The 20986-nt window shown below is 43.2% G+C and overlaps 1 protein-coding gene across 1 annotated transcript in view; it reads left to right on the top strand.

The window, feature by feature from the left end:
• LOC107115475 (cytochrome P450 2J2-like) overlaps positions 1-13993 on the top strand; it is a 51599-nt gene extending 37606 nt beyond the window's left edge. The window contains exons 5-9 of the mRNA XM_015417194.1: positions 3624-3800; positions 5537-5678; positions 6179-6366; positions 10133-10274; positions 13453-13993. Of these exons, the coding sequence (XP_015272680.1) occupies positions 3624-3800; positions 5537-5678; positions 6179-6366; positions 10133-10274; positions 13453-13643 (840 nt within the window). The 3' untranslated portion in view covers positions 13644-13993. The remainder of the gene's footprint in view (positions 1-3623; positions 3801-5536; positions 5679-6178; positions 6367-10132; positions 10275-13452) is intronic.
• Positions 13994-20986: the final 6993 nt, after the last annotated feature.

Raw genomic sequence — 20986 nt, 5'->3', positions numbered from 1 at the left:
GCGAGGCTTCCTGTGTAGGGTGAGAAGGGGACGAGGCCAGCCAGAACGGCGCCCTCGTCGAGTCGTCGCCCTAGGCGACGGTCTAAAATTTAACAATGACAGGCCGGCCCTGCATTCCACACCCCTGGGCAGATAGCCATCTCCCAGAATTCTTTTACTTTCAGCCTTAACAGGAATACTTGACTAGGAATGCAGAAGAATTTCAGATTCATTGACTGAGTAAAACTTCATAGAATCGTAGAGTTGGAAGGGACCTCCAGGGTCATCTAGTCCAACTTTAATGGTTTGAATGGGTTCTGTCAGGATCAGAAAATGTATTGATATTGATGATGAACAGCAGAAAAGTAGAAAATACAGTGAATGCCTTTTTCCCCATGGGTTTTGATTTGAACGTTTTTTTACACCGTACCTCTGCTGTTTGATCATTCTTTTGTTACGTTAATTTCCTAGATCAGCTAGTTGATGTATGTGGTGTAATTCTGTGTCCTGTTTTCCCCAAATGGGTCATGCTAAGTCACTGAAGAACATTGCCGCAGCAGTTTACCTGAAGTGAACTAAAAAAATGTATTGAGATACAATACATATACAGCAGAGAAATCATAAAGCCATGCAACAGATCATTACATAGCAATACAATTTATCTCTGTTCCTACAAAACTCAGCCTCATAACCAATTCTAGCTAGGATTGCCAACAGCGGGTTGGGAAATTCTTGGATATTTAGGGGGCAGAGCCTAGGAAGGGTGGGGTTTAGAGAGGGGGAGGATGTCAGCGGGATATAATGCATTTCTAAAAGGGTGGCTAGGATGAGGCTGGAAATAAATGGAATGGGCTCCCCCCCGCCACCTTTCTCTGGAAGAAGAGAAGGAGAGAAGAGATTGGATTTATACCCCGCCCTTCTCTTGGAGTCTCAGAGCGGCTTCCAATCTCCTTTCCCTTCCTCTCCCCACAATAGACACCCTGTGAGGCAGTTGGGAGAGAGAACTGCCCTTGACAGAACAGCTCTGGAATAACTTGTGACTGACCCAAGGTCACTCCAGCAGCTGCATGTTCTTTGCTGGAGGGAACAGCCCACCCATAGGCTGCCCCTTTTTGAAGGTCCAGTGCCAAAAGACTAAAAGCCCCCTCCTCCTTGAAGCAAGAACTTTCATAAAACCTGTGTCTCCACCCATTTTACATTGAGAGCCATTGGTGTAGTGGTTAAGAGTGGCAGACTCTAATCTGGAGAACAGGGTTTGATTCCCCCACTCCTCCTCCACATGAAGCCAGCTGGGTGACCTTGGGTCAGTCACAGCTCTCTCAGAGGTCTCTCAGCCCCACCTATCACACAGGGTTTCAGTTGTGGGGAGAGGAAAGGAAGGTGATTGTAAACCAATCCGAGACTCCTTCAGGTAGTGAAGGCCAGGCTATAAAACGTTCTTCTTCTTCTTCATCGTCTTTGTCTTCATCTTCGTCTTCTTCTTCTCACTTCTGTGCTTTCATAATGCAGGTCCAGTTCTGAGCAAAACTATGATCTGCTGGTAGAAACCCCTCCAGCAGTATGTGTAATGATGGCTACATGCAGCTTTCCTCAATGGAGCAAATGGGGTTCTTTGGGGCTATTTCAAGATGCAGTGGAAAGAGAACTAATTAGTATACTATTGACAGCAGACAAAGCCACAATTGCTCGTTCCTGGAAAGAAACCAAACCTCCCACAACCGCCTCTTGGTATGCCATAGTCTGGGATTACTTTTTACAAGAGAAATGTACGGTCTTCTTCGATGAGAGCCATAACGAGAGGGATTCGTACAATCCATCGGAAAAATGGTCCCCCCCCTTTTTTTAGAGAGAAAAGACTTCTTGATATAAAGTTAAAAAGCCGTTAACATTCTTTTCATAATCAGAGATCAGTTCTTAGGCAGCTCACGCCTTTTCTTTGAATTGTCTCCCGATACAAAATATCTATGTAATCAGCACTACTCAACTAAAAAGTATAGGTAAAGGTAAAGGTTCCCTTGCTCGAAAGCCAGTCGAATCCGACTCTAGGGTTGCGGTGCTCATCTCCGTTTCCAAGCCGAAGAGCCAGCACTGTCCGAAGATGTTTCCGTGGTCATGTGGCCGGCATGACTAAGCACCAAGGCGCACGGAATGCTGTTACCTTCCCACCAAAGTGGTACCTATTTATCTACTTGCAATTTCTTGCTTTCGAACTGCTAGGTTGGCAGGAGCTGGAACTAGAGACGGGAGCTCACTCCATCATGCGGCACACCTGGGTCTCGAACTGCTGAACTACTGACCTTCCACAGCCTGCAGTTCAGCTTCTTAACCACTTGAGCCACCACAGCTCCTTAAATAGTATAAGGGCACATTAAAAAGTATTATTGAAAAAATTTCGAGATGACAAAATGGTGCGGTGGGAAGGCTGAAGCTGCTCCGATCTGTGTGGTGCAACTGTAATCAGGATTGGGCCCACATGCATCTGAGAGGCACGGAAGTCCTATCGCATTTGACAGAAATGTTTTGTGGTAGAAATTAGGGCTGCCAACTCCCCCCGGGGGGGCGGATTTCCCCCCGCTTTGGAGGCCCGATTTCCGCCCCCGCGGAATCGGGCCCTGGGGGAACCCCCCCACGCGTGCACGTCACAGGGAAGTGACGTCATGACGCCGGGCACACTGGGGACGAGGCACAGCCATTTGAGGGGAAAACATAGAGTTTTCCCCTCAAATGGCTGTGCCCCGCCCCCAGCGTGCCCGGCGTCATGACGTCACTTCCCTGTGATGTGCATGCGGCGCGCGCGCCGGGAACCAGCACAAAGTCCCCCGCCGGCAGAGGTAAGTCGATTTTGCAACCCTAGTAGGAATACATACTTTGTGAACCGGCCCTCACTTAAGATCCACTACTGGTCTGGACAGGAGTCTCATTCAGTGTGTGTGGGCATGCGTGCACATACATTAGGGCAGTGGTGGCAAACCTACGTCATGGGTGCCACAGGTGTCACTCAGAGCCCTCTCTGTGGGCACATGTGCCATCACCCCTGCCAGGCCCAGACCATCATTAAAGTGTCGAATTCTCTGCCAAATAATTTTAAGTAAATGAAAGCATTTGGGATTGCTTTCCTTACTTTGTTTGGATCATCTTAAGTTAATGTAAGAGTTGTTTTTTCTAAAGTAAAACCTCAGTATTCAGGTTAAATTGCCGTGTTGGCACTTTGCGATAAATAAGTGGGTTTTGGGTCACAGTTTGGGCACTCGGTCTCTAAAAGATTTGCCATCACTGCATTAGGGTGTGCATTCCAGAATTCCCAAGCCAAAAATATACATTAAAATGGCTATGGATGAGACCAAAAAATAGACCAAAAGAGGTTAACTCTAATAGTTTTTTATTTGCATTAAAGTTTGGGATGAGCACTGGGAAATATTGGCTCCTTCCCCCTCCCCAATAATGAAGTATGTGGATCAAACTTGGTTTCCTCCTGGAAATGGTCATGACGCTTTTAGAATGTGGAGAGAATCTGCATTGTCCAGATTTGCTGATGTCTTTATAAAACATAATTTTGGGTTCCTACATCAGCATCAGTGTGCATCAACTGTGTTACTGAGCCATCTCATGGTACTGACCCCATTTGACATTCACCTTTCCTGTAGTTTTATGACACTTTCCCATGGCTCATGAAATATCTCCCGGGGCCTCACAGGAAGGCACTTGCCTCCAGCGATGTTATACATTCTTTTGCAAGGAAGGAGATCGAAAAGCATAAGGAGAATCCGGCAGTCCACGAGCCACAAGATTTCATTGATTTCTATCTATATCAGATTGAAAAAGTAAGTATCCACCTTGCACGTGAAATCAAATACACTCTATAAAAATGTCAATGATGAAGGTAAATGTAAATGTATTCTTGGAAACCTGTATATCTGTTTTGCTGCATGACCTCTGGGTTCAGAAGACTGAAAGAACCTCTCCTCTCTGGTCACTGTTACCCAAATAGGCGGTCTCCTAATTAGTTGGGGGAATTAGCTTCAAGGAGCTTTAAGGTAACTGGGATTCTCCACCTATGTGTACAGGGATTTTTCCCTTAGGAGAATGCTGCAATAAAACAGGTAGATGTTCAAGCTGAAAGGTTTTTATTAAGAAAAAGAGAAAGAATAAAACAAAATACACACAATGAACACACACACACACACACACATTTTTGGGAGTTATTTATTCTTCTTTAAAAGTTACAAAAGTCTCAGGAGCCTTTGAAAATGCCTGGTGAGTTCTCTAAAGTTCTTTATATTAGTTCTCAATTGCTTTAAGCTCCATCCCGCTTTATATTTTTCTTTGGCAAGTCCAAGCTTAAATTTCCCCGAGAGAGGGTCCCCCCCCCTCAGTTCATTAAAGAGGGATTCCGCTTTTGTTTTGGATTATCTGCTTCAACAACACTCACTTTCCACTGTAGTACTTACCTTCAATGATTTCCTGTCACTCGACCATCAAACGCTTGTCCCGGTGTGCTGTCTTAGTTCCATATCGGATGCATCGCGGTGGGACCTTCAGGGCAAGGAGAGGCCCCCCTTCACCGGCCAGTTGCCAGAGGCAGGACCTATCTAGTGCTCCATGGCTGAGAGCTCTTCACAAGAGCTCCGGGGGTGGTGCGGACGTTCGCACCCCCTCCCAACCACGAGCTCTGGCGTGCGGCTCCCAGAGGTCCGGGAGCTTGCAGCCGCCATTGCAGAAGCCAAAACCAGAAGTCCCAAATTAGCTTTTTCTGAGAGATTTCAGCTACTGTCACTCAGTGGAATGATTATAATATTGATTTTAGAAAAACCTTTTAAAGTGTGACTGGCTGGCTAGCCACGGGTCACTGACCATTCTTTTGTTCTTAGATTTTTTAAATTCTTTATGTGTTGTGTTCTTGTGTCTATCTATTTATATTTTCCCCATGACAGAATGGTTGTATTTATGAAATTTTCTTCAAGCACAAGGACACATTGGGTCCTTAACAGTTAATAAATAGGAAGAGGAGAAGGAGATTGGATATATACCCCACCCTTCACTCAGAGTCTCAGAGCAGTTTACAAATTCCTTTCCCTTCCCCTCCCCACAACAGACACCCTATGGTGGGGATGAGAAAGCTTTGAGAGAACTGCTCTTTCAAGGACAGCTCTGACAGAACTATGGCTTGCCCATGGTTATCCAACAGCTGCAAGTGGAGGAGTGGGGGATCAAACCCGGTTCTCCTTGATTACAGCCCACACAGTTAACCACTATGTTTTGAATATTTTGTTTATTGATGGAAGGATTTTTTAAATTTCTTCTGAACAGTGTTTGATTTGCACTGCTCTCTTTGCTCCTCAACCTTTTGTCAGTGTTTATTTTGGCTGGGAAAGCATGCTTGGAAGTATGGGTCAAATTGATGCCTGGGTAAGTTTCTAATAGAATGTGGCTTTGGGTGTCGTCGTTTCTGGTCTAAGACTTTCTCGCTACATTGTGTAGAGCCTTTATAACCATGGCTGCAGAGTCAAAATCTTCAGAATTGGTAACTCCTTTCTCTCTTTTTTGTTGTAAATTACAGAGCAGAAAGGACCCCGACTCTACTTACAATGAAGACAATCTGACTCAGTGTATTTTTGACCTCTTCGTCGCAGGAACGGAAACAACAGCCTTGACATTGCGATGGGCATTGCTCCTCATGGCAAAGCACCCAGATATCCAAGGCAAGAGACCATTTTGTGTTGAATCAAGGAATGCCCCAGATAAATTTTTCTTCTTATTTTTAGTAATTCTTTTTTCATATTAAGTAGCTAATTACGAGTACAACCCTACTCATTAGTTCGTTTGTTTTCATATTTAAAATGTGCTGCTACATTGCCCAGATAAGTCTCCCTTAATCCCTAAAGCTTGATGTATATTGAACATGTGATCGGTTTCACTGAATCATTAACTTTATAAAGGCAAATGCTGTGGGCTTGCCAACCTTGGGAAGGGAAATTCCTGAAGATTTTGAGATGGAGCCTGTGGAGGTCAGGGTTTTAGGAGGGGAAGGTTTATTGTCATAGAGTCTACCCTCCAAAGCAACCATTTTCTCCAGGGGAACTGATCTCTGTAGCTGGGATATCAGTTTTAATTTCAGGAGATTACAAGTCTGCCCCTGGAGGTTGGCAACTGTAAAATGTAGTCTCCAGACTAAAGATGCATTTTAAAATATTTTTCCCAGAGAAAGTCCATAAGGAGATGGAAGATGTTTTGGGTTCCTCTCAACCTTTCAGCTATCAAGATTGGAAGAAGCTGCCATATACCAGTGCTGTGATTCATGAGATCATTCGTTCGCAATATATCTTATTATTTGGCATCCCCAGACAATGTACAAAGGATGTGAACATATTGGGTTTTCTCATTCCAAAGGTACAGGAAATTCTTATGGTTGCACTTCTGGATTCTAAGAGCAATATCTATAAGAGATAGCACTTTGTATTATACATATATGTGTGTGCATGTATATGTATAAACACCTTCCTCTTCAGCAATTTTTGAAGGCTACAGACCTGACCCCTGTTCCAGAAATGATATCAAATAATACAGGGATTATTCTGTCAACTAGGGGTGGACATGAACCACATTTTGCAGGGTTTTTTTGGTTTATGGTTTGTGGCTAAACCACAAACCGAATCACAAACTGATATGAACTGGGAAAGTGGTTCACAAACCAAACCGGTTTATATTGGTTCATGACCCCTGCTTTCTGATCCCCCTCCCCCGCTCAGCTGTTTTTCACTGGGAGCAAAAAGCAGGGGTTTCCTCGTGAAAGGTGGGTGGGAGCAGAAAGCTGGCATTTAAATGGGTTGGAGTCATTTAAACCTTTGTTTTCTGCTTTTCACAAACCACCATGAACCACCACAAACTGCCTAAAAATTAGTGGAAGTTCGTGGTGGCTCTGCAGTCCATAAAACACGAAGTGGCTGAAATCTGTCATCAACTTTCGTCCATCCCTATCTTTCATGTCAACCCCAATTTAACTTTCCCCATCTTTGTTGATCTATTTTTGGTAGTTCCTTTCAATTTCATTCAAAAATGCATCTAATGATCAGATTACCATGAGTACCCGAAGTGTTCACACATTTAGCATGTGTTTCTTAAAAGCTTTTCTCAGCATAAATGCTGCAGTATAAGGGAGTGATAGCACTATACAAAGCTCTCCTCACACTTGGGGCCTTCTGGTTTCCCAACGGAGGCAAAGTTGCCTACCAGACTCAAGAAGGAAACCCAGAAGCAAAACAAGATATGATGTTTTGTTTTATCAGTGTGAATTGATGGATTCATGCTTAGAAACTGAGCCTTCGTTGAAGAAAGAAGCTATGATTCTCAAGGTCCAAGATATTAAAACATGTATACATGGAAAAGAGCCAGGGCCAGTCTGGGGGTTCTGCTGGGCCCATAACCTGTTAGGGTTAAGTGATGTGGTTAGTCCAGTTACCACTAGTTAGCAGAGTGCTTAAATAAAGCTACAAATACAGGAGCATCACTTTACCGGGTTACTCAGCTACTCAGAGCCACGTTGCAAGTTTAAAAGATAAATACTTCTCTCTTTATTTGAGAAGTACACTTTGCATAAGAAAGAACAGAGACAGGAATGAGTATTAACTTACTAGCTAAAGGATGGAAACAGATGGCAAGAGGCCCATCTGGATAATGGTGCTAGGAGAGGACTGCATGTCTCTCTCTTGGTGCGTGCAGGGAGAGAGACCATCCTCAAGTAAGTGAGAGAAAACAGAAGGAAGGGGAAATGGTCCCTGAGAACACAACCTGTATTTCAAAGGGGACAGTGGCAGAAGAGTAAACACAGGAAGAAAGATCAAGGTGCCTGTCTAGCTATTTAGCCTCTCTTGCCATGAAGTCTGGATATCTGAGACAGGGGACATCGCATCTGGAACTTCCAACAGGTTCCAGGAGGGTCATTTGGCCTGGGCCTGAAGCTCTAACAGGGCTTCAAATATTCACAAATACGTAACATATTTGTTTTCATTTTTCATAATTTTTACTTTGGATATGGCTTGGGTGCAGGAAAGCTAGGAGTGGCTTGGGCAGTTCCGGAGCTTTGGGTAGGGGGCTGGAAACTGTAGGGTTTCCAGGTCTCCCACTATAGGAGGAAACCTTCTGTCAGCAGCCCACCAACTGCCACTACTACTCAGTAGGCCAGAACAGTAAAATAAGGGGGAAATGCCCACCATAATGAACCTGGTTGTGATAATCACACAACTCTAGTCTTTGGTGAAAACTTGATGGATTTACCATCAGGTTTCCACTGAATTCTAAAGCGGCATGACCACTTCCCGGTTCAACCCAGAAATGATGCCATGCCCCCAATGTGATGGCATCAACCATACACTGAACATGAGTCAACAGTGTGATGCAGTTGCTAAAAAGGCAAATATGATTTTGGGCTGTATCGACAGAGGTATAGTGTCCCGATCACGCGAAGTGATGGTACCACTTTACTCTGCTCTGGTTAGACCTCGCCTGGAATATTGTGTTCAGTTTCGGGCACCACAGTTTAGGAAGGATATAGACAAGCTGGATAAAGACAAGCTGAGGGGTCTGGAGACCAAGTCCTATGAGGAAACGTTGAAGGAGCTGGGTATGTTTAGCCTGGAGAGGAGACGACTGAGAGATGATACGATAACCATCTTCAAGTACTTGAAGGGCTGTCACAGAGAGGATAGTAGGGAGTTGTTTTCTGTTGCCCCAGAAGGTCTCAAGAACAGCTCTTATCAGAACTACAGCTTGGCCAAGGTCATCCAGCCAGGTGCAAGTGGAGGAGTGGGGAATCAAACCTGGTTCTCCCAGATTAGAGCCTGCACACTTAACCACTAGAACAAACTGGCTCTCTGGCCATCTGACAGCAGTGCTGATTCTTTGAACTGAGGCAGATCATGAGATGGAGGGCAGGAAGGGCTGCCTCAGTGCCGAGTTCTTGTGGCCCTTTCTTACACACCCAGGGAAATTCCGATCGCCACTTTGGGTTCAGGAAGCCATTTTTCTCCAGGTCAGTTTGGCCAGAGATCCTGGAGGTTTTTTGTCACCTTCTGGGCATGGAAGAGTGGTCACTGTGTGTGTGTGTGGGGGGGAGGTATTTGTGAATTTCCTGCCTTTTGCAGAGGTTTGAACTAGATGACCCTGGAGGTCCCTTCCAACTCTATGATTCTACGATCTCCCCCTCCAGTCTCTCCCCAGATGTCATCCATAGGCTGGAAACACTAGGAAACACAAAAGTTTAGTATTGAGACAGTGGTTGAGGACAGCAACCATTTTCATCTCGTCTGGCACCCTCCTCTGCTTTCCATGCTCAATTTTGACCTCTCCCCCCCCCCCTGGTCCACAAAGCGGCTAGCAGTCTGTAATATGGGAACAATTAATAAGTGCTGGTATTCACCATCTGTCTTTTAAAATGTAATTTAATATGATTTATTGTTTTTATCTGGCCAGTGTTTTTAATGTTCTTGTACATCACCCAGGTCCGGAGCTGCGGTGGCTCAAGTGGTTAAGATGCTGAACTGCAGGCTGTGGAAGGTCAGTAGTTCAGCAGTTCGAGACCTGGGTGCCGCATGATGGAGTGAGCTCCCATCTCTAGTTCCAGCTCCTGCCAACCTAGCAGTTCGAAAGCAAGAAATTGCAAGTAGATAAATAGGTACCACTTCGGTGGGAAGGTAACAGTGTTCCGTGCACCTTGGTGTTTAGTCATGCCGGCCACATGACCACGGAAACGTCTTCGGACAGCGCTGGCTTTTCGGCTTTGAAATGGAGATGAGCACCGCAACCCTAGAGTTGGACTCAACTGGCTTTCAAGCAAGGGAACCTTTACCTTTACTTTTTTACATCACCCAGAGCCCTGTGATAACACGAATGGGGTGATTCATACATTAAATTGTATTTATTTATTTATTTGATTTATATCCGCCTTGCATGCGGAATAGCCCACCCTCCCCACATTATAGGGTCAGGGTGGGTAACCACATATATATGTATCTGCAATTAATGCACATTTACAATATTAAAAACATGTTACAATAATCGAATCCATAAAACATCATCCTTATTTTATAAATAAATAAATAAATAAAAGTTTGATGTTGCTATCCGTACGCATCCTGAGTCAACAGTTTCATCTTTGCAGGAGGCCCAGATATTCCCAGATCTACGCTCTGCTCTTCTTGATCCTAAGCAATGGGAGAAACCTCAGGAGTTCAACCCCAATCATTTTTTGGACCAGGATGGAAGTTTTGTAGAAAAAGAAGCATTTCTTCCATTTGGTGCAGGTAAAGGCAGAACTCAGAATTCATATATGATTGATAGCCATGCTTATATAATGATTCCACTTGCGGAATGTTCTTAGTAATCACTTCTTACCAAAATCTTATGTAAAATCTGTAGTATTGTGTGACAATTTTTATAGAAGAAACTACTGGAAAATATTCTCCATTGGATATAGCTTAGCGATAATAAGAAACTCATTTTTTTTTTCTTTTGCATAGTATCATAGAGCTGTTACATTGACATCTTATATCATCACAGCACTTTTGGATGAAGTCAGACCATTGGTCTTGTATTATACACTCTGACATCAAAATGCCATTTGCGGACCTATTGCCAAGGGGGGGGGGGGTGATGAGACACCACCCAACCCCACACAATGTAAGAAGACAACATACAACTTTCTGGATTGAGAATGATGATGACTTTATTGTTACACAAAAACCGGGAACACAGCCAAATCAGTAGAAAGGAATATAAATGCTATGTAGATGTAATAAAAATATGTAGGATCAACAAGAACAGCTGTACGCACACGGATAGGTCAGAAGAATGCAATCAGTGTCAACAATCAGACTCTCTACTTTGTGTATAAAATCAGTTGTGTCTTTAATGTATGCCACACATTTCTGAACACATGGTTGCAAAAAGAAGTCAATACATTTAGCTAAGGGTTCTAGCACAGAATTACAACCGGAGACAATCGGTCTTCCGGGGAGGGGGTGGGGCATGGCAGGTTTATGAATTTTTGGAAAGGTATAGAAAATTGGCACCGTAGGGAAATCATTAATAAGATATTCAGCCAGCTTCTTATCTATATAGCCCAGTGACAAGGCTCCAAATACGGTTGTCCTGAAATGGGTTCATAGAAGTTGGTATTGACTTTCAGTTTCACCAATATAATCCACTCTATCCATAATGACAATACCACCCCCTTTGTCCGCTTGTTGTATGACAATATTTTAGTCATGAGCCCAATCATCTAGGATCTGACGTTGATGATAGCTCAAATTGAATCTGCTCCTAACTGAACGTTTTCCTAAATGCTCAATGTCCCTCAGTACCTGCTGTTCAAATACTATAATAGCTGGATCTTGTACATTAGGTATAAAAGAAGATTTCTTAGATAAACATGTGTTAGTACTATATTCAGTCAGTCCAAACTGTTTTTTAAAGTTTTAACATTCTAACGAGTCTAAAGACGTCAACTCTGGTAGAAAAAGAATCATAACGCGGAGTGGGAACATAACCAAGACCTAAATTTAATGCATCCAGTTCAGAATCGGACAATATTCTAGAGGAAATATTTATAACTAGGTTTTTCTGATGCCCTTGTTTGGGCGTGCCCTTAAAAAATGGGTATCCTGTTTACTTTTACATGGCTTCTCCCTCTTAAACCTTGTAGTCTCCTCACTGGATGTGTTACCAGTTCTTTCCCATCAGTTGTTTCACCATCAGTAGATCTATCACGTCTATCCAACCAGGTGACCGTTTTATTAGTAGTAGTTTTTTCATAAGTCCATTTATATATTTTGCCAGTTTCGTAATCCTTCATATCCCTATCATATTTCCTCATCTTAGTCTCTCTGGTCCTGATTTTCTCCTCCAGCTCTTTTATTCGATGGTCAACTGTTTATGGAGGTGATGTCTCTTTAAGTTTTTGTTCTAGAGATTCCCATTCTTTTTTAACAACCTTACTTTCCTTTGTTGCTTGGTCTAAGCTTATGTCAACAGTTGTTTTGATTTTGATTCCCCCGTTAATTAAATCAAAACAACTGTTGACCTTATAACCTTAGCTTGTTATTTAGTTTTGTCTTTGCATATCTTAAAGCAACTTCATCATGTCATGTGTTAATTTGCTGTTCAGCCTCCGTCTATAAGTTTGAACTCTAGCTTCCGTTCCAATGTATTTGAAAAAGTGTGCATGCACACGAAAGATCATATCTTAAATAAACCTTTGTTGGTCTTAAAGGCGCCACTGGACTCTAAATTTGAACCTAAAAGGCGTTACTGAGAAGTATCTCTGGACTGGAGTGAAATGATCTGGTCTAGGAAGGCTGACTAGATGCCTGGGCCTTCTTAAGCAAATGCTTACATCTGACCTGACCTGAACATGAGCGTTGAATAGTCACATAAAGTGTCTGACAATGGACATGGCGAAACTTCTCCCAAAAACAATCATTTGACTACTGTTAAAGTGATGATATTAAGTGTGGTTCTACTCTTGTGCTGCTTTTGTTGCTTTTTTGGGGGTGGGTGGGAGAAAAATAGGAAGTAAGCAGCCTGGCAATGCAATGTGGCATGGAGGGAATTATTATCCTAGCAACACAAGTTGCTGGTCAGCTACTTTAAGGGGTAGAGGGGAGTCCTGGCCCATCAAATCAACTTTAAGGGGAAGAAGGGAGTCCTGACCGATCAATTCAACTTTAAGGGGTAGAGGGGAGTCCTGACCCATCAACTACCTTACCAAAGTCCAAGCTAGATGTTCACTTAGGTGATACCTTCTGGACCAGGGGTGTCAAACTTGTTTGTTATGAGACAGGCCTGTAGCCAAAAAAAATTTAAGTTGGGGGCATTTAAATTTCTTAATCAAATTAAAGGAATATCCGGCTCCTTCCCTGCACCTGCCACTGCTTGGGGGCCCTGGGCTGGATGGGAAGTTGTGGGGCCTGGCCAGTAAGTCAGGGGGCCTCGCCCCAAGATGCCCCACTATAGCTACGGGCCTGTTATGAGAGCCGCATCTGATGTAAATGTCACTTTGTCAGGCTGGGCCATGTGTGCCATCAAATGTAATGCCAGGTATCGGAGATAGAAACTGTATAAAGGACAGCAGCTGGTAAGCTCCGAGTTGGTGTATCCTCGCTGCAAGGCCCCATGGGCTGGGAGCGGGGTGGAGAGGAAAACCCACATAGGCGGACTCGAGAGGCAGCAGTGCAGTGCTGGGCAGGTGCTCCCATGATGCTTGACTGCTGCAGATGAGGTTGTTCTGCCATGCTGAAGTCACAACATAGTGCCCCCCAACTCCCCCCCAGCACTTCCTCCCTTGCATCAGTTGCTTGTAGGCTGCATGGGAGCTCTGGACGGGCCAGTTCCGGCCCGCAGGCCTTATGTTTGACACCTCTGCCCTAGAGAATACCTGGAATTATATTCCTCACTTCTTGTCTTGCCTCGTTTCCCCTGCAGGGGCCCGTGTCTGTCTGGGAGAGCAGCTGGCGAGAATTGAGATTTTCATCTTCTTCACCACCCTGCTGCGGGCATTCACCTTCCAACTGCCAGAAGGAGTAAAGGCGCTCAGCACAGAGCCTATCCTTGGGGTATCACTGTCTCCCCAACCGTATAAACTCTGTGCTGTTCCCCGCTGCAGTGCATCATAAACTACACAGAACGTAGCTCATTTGTTACTGCCAATTTCTCCAGACAGAACTCTGATGTTCCTAATGGTTCACCTATTAGTATTACATGGCAAATGTATCAGGATATGTGGTTAATACAGAAGAGGCCAGTCGTAGGAGTGTGATATTGCACACAGTAAAATAAATCTCTCGGGAAGTATTGCCAAAGTAAAACTTATTTCAATTAGATTCTGTTCACATTCAGGTATTTATTTTTATTTATGCTTTGGATTTATATCCCGCCCTCACCGAAGGGTCAGGGCGAAACCCACCTCGGAAGAGAAATTCCCCTCAGCGTTGCATGCCGCTTTCACTTTCTTTGATCATCGGGTTTTATGGTACCTTCCGCATAGATTTATGGCCGTTCAGGGGTGGCTTTGCAGTCAGTACGGTGTTGCCCCAAGGCATTTGAATGTGGTTTTGAGCTGCACTTTTCCCTCCCAGTTGAGAAACTGTGGAGCGAATGCTAGATGTGGAATCACCCTAAGAGTCCAGTAGCCCCTCAGAGACTAACAAAAATTGTGGTAGGGTATGTGCTTTCGTCGCCAGGTTATCTGAAGAAGTGAGCAGTGACTCGTGAAAGCTCATGCGCCCTGCTACAAATGTTGTTTTTCTTTGAGGTGCTGCTGGACTCTTATTCTTTTCTGCTGCTGCAGACAGACTAGCACAGCTACCCATCTTGATCAGTGAAAAGCAGAGAGAGAAACCTAATCTAAAGAATACTGTCCCTGTCACAAGTGGCCAGATAATCCGGTGTCAGGTACGTGAAAGTATCTACAGGAGAGACCCATAGTCCATGTTCCTTCTAAACTGTGAGCTAACTCAGTTTTTTAGTCTCCATCTCACACATTTTTGTCTTAGCTCAGGAATGATGGCTCTAGAGCAAGCTAATTTATGCAGTAGCCAAATCACTCACTCACAGCTTTAGTGCCAGTAGCTCACTGTTGTGTATACAGCCTGACGAAGTCGGGCATGCCCGGGCTTGCCCAAAGACCAAAACCTCAAGCTTCATGACAAAAGACAATGGGCCAGTAGGATCCTAGCCAACCTTACCGAAACCCTCCTCAACCAGTTCCTCATGGGACTCAGAGAGCCGAAGCTTCAGAGGAAATTGGTAAGCCAGGATGACCTGGACCTGGAGAAGGCAATACGGGAGGCCTCGGCGTATGAACAGGCATGCCAAGACCGCCGTGCCAAGGCGGTCCACCACACCAAAGTGACCGTCGGCTCCGACGCCTCGGATGAGGACGAGGTTCTACAGGTCCGCCAGCGGCCCACATCCTCTAAACCGGTCAAGACTTCAACCACGTCAGCTCCGTGCGCCAGCTGTGGGGAGGGCCATGAGCGCAGATCGTGCCGTTTTCAGAACACTACACCAAACTGGCTCTACACCGAACCGGCAGCCTGGCTGATTAAACTTGGAGACATGCAGGGTAAGGCTAAATAGCACCTTAGAGATTAGCAACTTTTTTTCTCCATCTTAAACTTTGGTAGACTGGAGCCCAGGAAAAAAGTATCCTGAAATGAAATATTGTTCATCCTTACATGTCCACTTGTTTACTAAAAATTGTCCATGTGCACATGTTGCCACCATGTCACTGTGCATCAATTTTCAACACGGTTCAAGTGGTTAAGATGCTGAAATGCAGGCTGTGGAAGGTCGGTAGTTCAGCAATTCGAGACCCGAGTGTGCTGCATGACGGAATGAGCTCCCATCTCTAGTTCCAGCTCCTGCCAACCTAGCAGTTCGAAAGCAAGAAATTGCAAGTAGATAAATAGGTACCACTTCAGTGGGAAGGTAACAGCGTTCTGTGTGCCTTGGTGTTTAGTCATGCCGGCCACATGACCACGGAAATGTCTTCAGACAGCACTGGCTCTTCGGCATTCAAACGGAGATGAGCACCGCAACCCTAGAGTCGAATTCGACTGGCTTTCAAGCAAGGGAACCTTTACCTTTACCTTTTTTTAATCAAGGAAAAAAGAAGAAGCCCAATTTGTGTAGAAGCTGAGGAAAGCAACGATATCTGAGACACTGTCTGGACTTTCCATCTGAGAGTGTAAGGAGTGAAAGCAGAAATATAAGGGGCATACTATATCCAACTCTAACATCATGTATATTTCATAATCACGTGGTAACAAAATTGGTGTGTCACAGTTCTAGGAGAGCCAGCATGGTGTATTGGTTAAGAGCGGTGGACTTTAATCTGGAGAACCGGGTTTGATTCCCCACTTCTAGATTAGATTATATAGAATTTTGATATTAAATTTAAGAACATAAAAGAAGCGGTGCTGGAACAAGCCAATGGCCCATCCAGTCCAACACTCTGCATCACACAGTGGTCAAAAGGTCTTCCAGTTTATAGCTCAATGCAACTAGACACCTTTTGACTGTGCTCTGTCACAGATGTGTTTTTTTAAAATGATTTTAACTGATTTCAGTCTCCCGATGAGGTAGTCTGCTTTTTATCTTCTTTTCTTAACATAAGGAGGGAGGATTTCTTTCTGTTTGTGAAAGTTCCCTCATCAATCTTATCTAAGGCATTCTCAGCAATTACAAATAGTGTGGAGAAGGTTTTCTTTCTCCTTTAATGGTGTAGCTATTAGCTACTGGAGGTGGTGTCTTTTAGGCTTTTACCTGCCACATTTGTCCTGGGTTCTGCTGGACCTTTTTGGTTAGACATTGGTTTTGCTGGGCTTGATTGAATTTATTCTGTTGGGTTTCTCTGGTTTGATATTAGTTTTGTTGAGCTTCCCACATTTGCTTGTAGTTGTGCTAGGATTCCTGGGTTCTGCATTTGCTCTACTGGTCTTGTTATTAATTCTTGCATGGGAGTTACTGACCAGTGGTTGCTGCAGGCATTCCTCTTTGCTTTTGCCCTGGAGAAAGCAAGATTTTCCATCCACTGGAAAAGAAAGGATAATGGATGGGGGCACCTTTGGGGGGGTGCCTTAAAATTGGACCTAATCTTGACCCAGTCTTCTTGAAACTTGGGAGTTCTATAGACAGCAACTAGTAGTTGTGGAGCAATTTTGGGACATCTAGCTCCAAAAACAGCCCCCCCCCAAAAAAAAAATATTCCCCAGAGTTTATAATGGAGCCAAATAATATCAGATTCTTGAATAAAACTGGGATCTGGATACTGGTATTGGGATCTCAAAAAAATCAGGAATACCAATATTTTCCGGTGCCAATAGATCTGTATCTGGAAAAAAAACTTTAATGCATACCCCTATGACTTAGTCCATATCGATACTATTGGGCAAAGAGTTGGTAATAACGTGGCTACAACTTTGCAGTGATTTCAAGTTTGTTTAAGTGCATCCCAATTCCAGAACAGAATGATAACTTCTCATTTGGCTATTGTCTGTGTCATATAGAAGTATAGATTTGGTCAACAGGGAGATGCTGCCAGCAAAATATAGAATACAAAGACTATTTCTTCCATTTAAATCAGCAAGAATTCCCTCTCAGACACTAAAAGCTACATATTAGTTGCATATATCACAGCTCAGTGAGCATTTGCTGATAATTTGGTGAAACCTCTGTATATAGGAGAAAGCAACACTAAATTGCCTCCAGCTTTTGTTGTTGTTGTTCAGTCGCACAGTCAAGTCCGACTCTTCATGACCCCGTGGATGACATCACACCAGGCCTTCGTGTCTTCCATCGTCCTCCGGAGTTTTCTAAATTTCATGTCCGTTGCATCGATAACACTGTCTAACCATCTCATTCTTTGCCACCCCCTTCTTCTTTTATCTTCAGTCTTTCCCAGCATCAGGGTCTTCTTCTCCAGTGAGTGCTCCTTTCTCATTTGGTGGCCAAAGTATTTGAGCTTCAACTTCGGTATCTGGCCTTCCAGGGAACAGTCAAGGTTGATTTCTTTTAGGATTGACTGATTTGATCTCCATTCTAGCTAGCAGGGAATAATTTGGATTTATGGGAATGGGTATTTAAAGGGGACACTATAATAGATAATTCTACTATTTTCCATTGGAAGTTTGCCCCATGGTATAAAACCATAATGAAAGATCATTCTAGAGCTTCCAGGTTGGTCAGTTTAACAGCTCATAACTTACAGTGTTGCATTTCCAAACTATGCCAACTGAGTTACTAAAAGGTCACCGTGCTAACATTCCATTTGACCAATGTATCTGTCTGTGCGGAAGCTCAGTGGAAGATCTGCCACATTGTGTTTTGTCCTGCCCTCTGTATTTGGGCCCTAGGAATAAATTCCTGTCTGATTCTTGTTGATCTACAGCTTTTTTCAGACACTGAAAAACTATCTTTTAAACTCTTTGATGTGGAGCCTTCTGTTTCTTACAGACTGGCTCTTTCTGTCCTGGCACTCGGGAAGATCAGAGCGAATAGTGCCCTTTAGAATGTCCCCAACTGAATTCTTCTTGTTGTAGTGAGCTGAGGTTTCAAAATTTTAACTTTAGAATCATAGAGTTGGAAGGGACCTCCAGGGTCATCTAGTCCAACGCCCTGCACAATGCAGGGAATTCACAAATAACTCCACTACTCCACACCCCCAGTGACCACTGTTCCATGCCCAGAAGATGACTAAAAAACCCTCCAGGATCTCCAACCAAACTGGCCTGGAGAAAAATTGCTTCCTGACCCCAAAGTGGCAATCAGCATTTTCCTGGGCCTGTAAGAAAGGGCCAGGAGAACTAAGCACTGAAGCAACCCTTCCTGCCCTCCCTCTCATGATCTGCCGAAGTTATAAGTTACTTTGTTTCTAAATATGTTTCAAATGTTTTAATGTTTCAAATATGTTTCAATTATGAAGGCCAATGACCATGAACAATAAACTTAAACTAACTAACCCTAAGTTGCAATTTAAATCATATGATAATACCGTGAAATCAGATAATATCTGGAACAGCAAGGAAGGATGATAAAATAGACTTTGCTGATGAATTTATGCAATTGAATGAAGGGGATAGGTTACTTGTACAGGAAATAAATTTATTCGGCTCCCTTAGAAGCATTTATCAAATCCGAAGACATATTAAGAAGAACCAATAAAAAGGTATCAAGATTTATTAGACTCTAAATTGAATTTGAAACCATTGTCGGAGTTAAACTGGTGGCAAAAAGCTCAAATTGAATCAAGGTATATTAAAGATAAAGCAATAGGATTTTATGAAAACCTTTTAGAAATTGATAAGATAAGGTTGTCTGTTGATCAGAATTTCATAAGAAAAATGTATGTTTTATTGTTAGACTATAAGATGTATGATGAAACCATTAAAAGTGTTATGATATGCTAAGACATTTCAGGCAATTTGGTTCCCAGTGGTTCAATACCTTGCAGAAGGTGAAATCATCATAAAGAATAAGCACCTCCAGAACTTATTGTACTACTGAAATAGGATATAAACTAATGATATTAGGACTGACAGACAATACTGACCTGTTGTATGCAATGTAAGCCGCCCTGAGCCCGTTCGCGGGGTAGGGCGGGGTAGAAATACTCGAATAAATAAATAAATAAATAAATAATTCCACAGTTATCTTGAAGTTAGTAATAGCACTCTGTTCTTGTTGTTAAGCTTATTGTTACGTATTGTTATATTGTTACACTCCCTGGAAAAAATAAAAATTTGAATTAAAAGAAAAGAAAAGTGTTATGATACATTGGGCTCAAAATCTGGGTCATAACATTGAGTTAGACCACTGGTCTCAGATTTGGAAAAAGAATGTTAAGATCACGAAAGCAATTTTTTACAAAGAAAACATGTACAAAATGTTTTGTAGATGGTATATTACTCCTGAGAAACTGGCTAAATTTGATTCGAAATGTTCAAATAGTTGCTGGAAATGTCAAAACAAACTAGGTTCCTTTTATCATATGTGGTGGTTGTGTGATAAAGCAAAAAATACTGGGTTTGGATCCATGAAGTATTGCAAAACATTTTTAAATGCCATGTACTATTAAGACGCTGAACTGCAGGCTGTGGAAGGTCGGTAGTTCAGCGGTTCGAGACCAGAGTTGCTGCATGACGGAGTGAGCTCCTGTCTCTAGTTCCAGCTCCTGCCAACCTAGCAGTTCGAAAGCAAGAAATAGCAAGTAGATAAATAGGTACCACTTCAGTGGGAAGGTAACAGCGTTCCGTGTGCCTTGGTGTTTAGTCATGCCAGCCACATGACCACGGAAATGTCTTCGGACAGCGCTGGCTCTTTGGCTTTGAAACGGAGATGAGCACCGCAACCCTAGAGACAGACTCGACTGGCTTTCGAGCAAGGGAACCTTTACCTTTTTATAGCAGTTCATAGCTTTTTGATCTCCTCTAGCACTGATGGCACATTGTCCCTGACAAGGCAATTCTATTTGCACTCTTAGGACCTAAACTGGAAGATACATAATATTTCCAGTTCATACAACAACTTCTGACACAAGGTCAGATATATTTGTGGCCTCAAATAGAAACTTTTTTGTGTGTCATTCAATTCCATATTGGAACATTCCAATTTTGGTTCTATTGTATTTATTTAGTATTTATTGTTAGTTGCCTTACATGTGTTACAGGGACTCTGTTGCTTGTCATATTTTGCACTATTTGACCTCTGAAGAAGGCCCTTGTGAGCCGAAATGTGTCAGGTCATACACTGTTCTCTTTTGTGTGTATTTGTAACTTTGTACATTTTATGAGTCTTTATTTGGGCCCCTACTAGATTTTTATACGTATTTGTAATAAACACTATTTTGTACACTTATTATGTTTTTAACTTTTGGCCCTCTATTAGTTTTCTAAACTTCCTTAGGAGGTTTGTGCCGTGTTAGTTTAGATTCCCCCCCCCCTCTTTTTTTGGGTGGATTACATTTTATGGCACACATGGCCCAGCCCGACAAAGTGACATTTATGTCAGATCCAGCCATCATAACAAATGAAATTGACACCTTTACTCTATCAGGTGAAGAGCATCTTTCCCATGCTCTTCCAGTCTCTGGGATGCCAACTAAGACTTCCAAAATCCCCCAAAGAACTGTTGAAACCAGGGCTTTTTTTCCTGAGGGAACACACTAGAACAGAGTTCCTGAACCTCTTTGACAAAATACTTTTTAAAATGTTTAAAACTTCATGAGTTTACAGTACACAGATTGAAAACTTCATTTCCCTCTTGAGGGTCCTGGCACCTCACCCCCAATCCCACCACCAAAAGCCCTAGTTGAAACCAATAGGATCTATTATTCTGCAGCACTCCTAACTGGTCCAACATCCTTTTGGAATGAGCCATTCACACTAATGTCTTCAGCAGATAGCAAGTTGACAACTGCGACTGTTATTATTCAACACCCCCCCCCCCCCCCCCCCCC

Source organism: Gekko japonicus, unplaced genomic scaffold (genome assembly GCF_001447785.1).
Source record: "Gekko japonicus isolate JY-2015 unplaced genomic scaffold, Gekko_japonicus_V1.1 scaffold1341, whole genome shotgun sequence".
Taxonomy (NCBI): domain Eukaryota; kingdom Metazoa; phylum Chordata; class Lepidosauria; order Squamata; family Gekkonidae; genus Gekko; species Gekko japonicus.
Note: the sequence above shows the minus strand (reverse complement) of the source record. Positions and strands in the feature narration are given on the sequence as shown.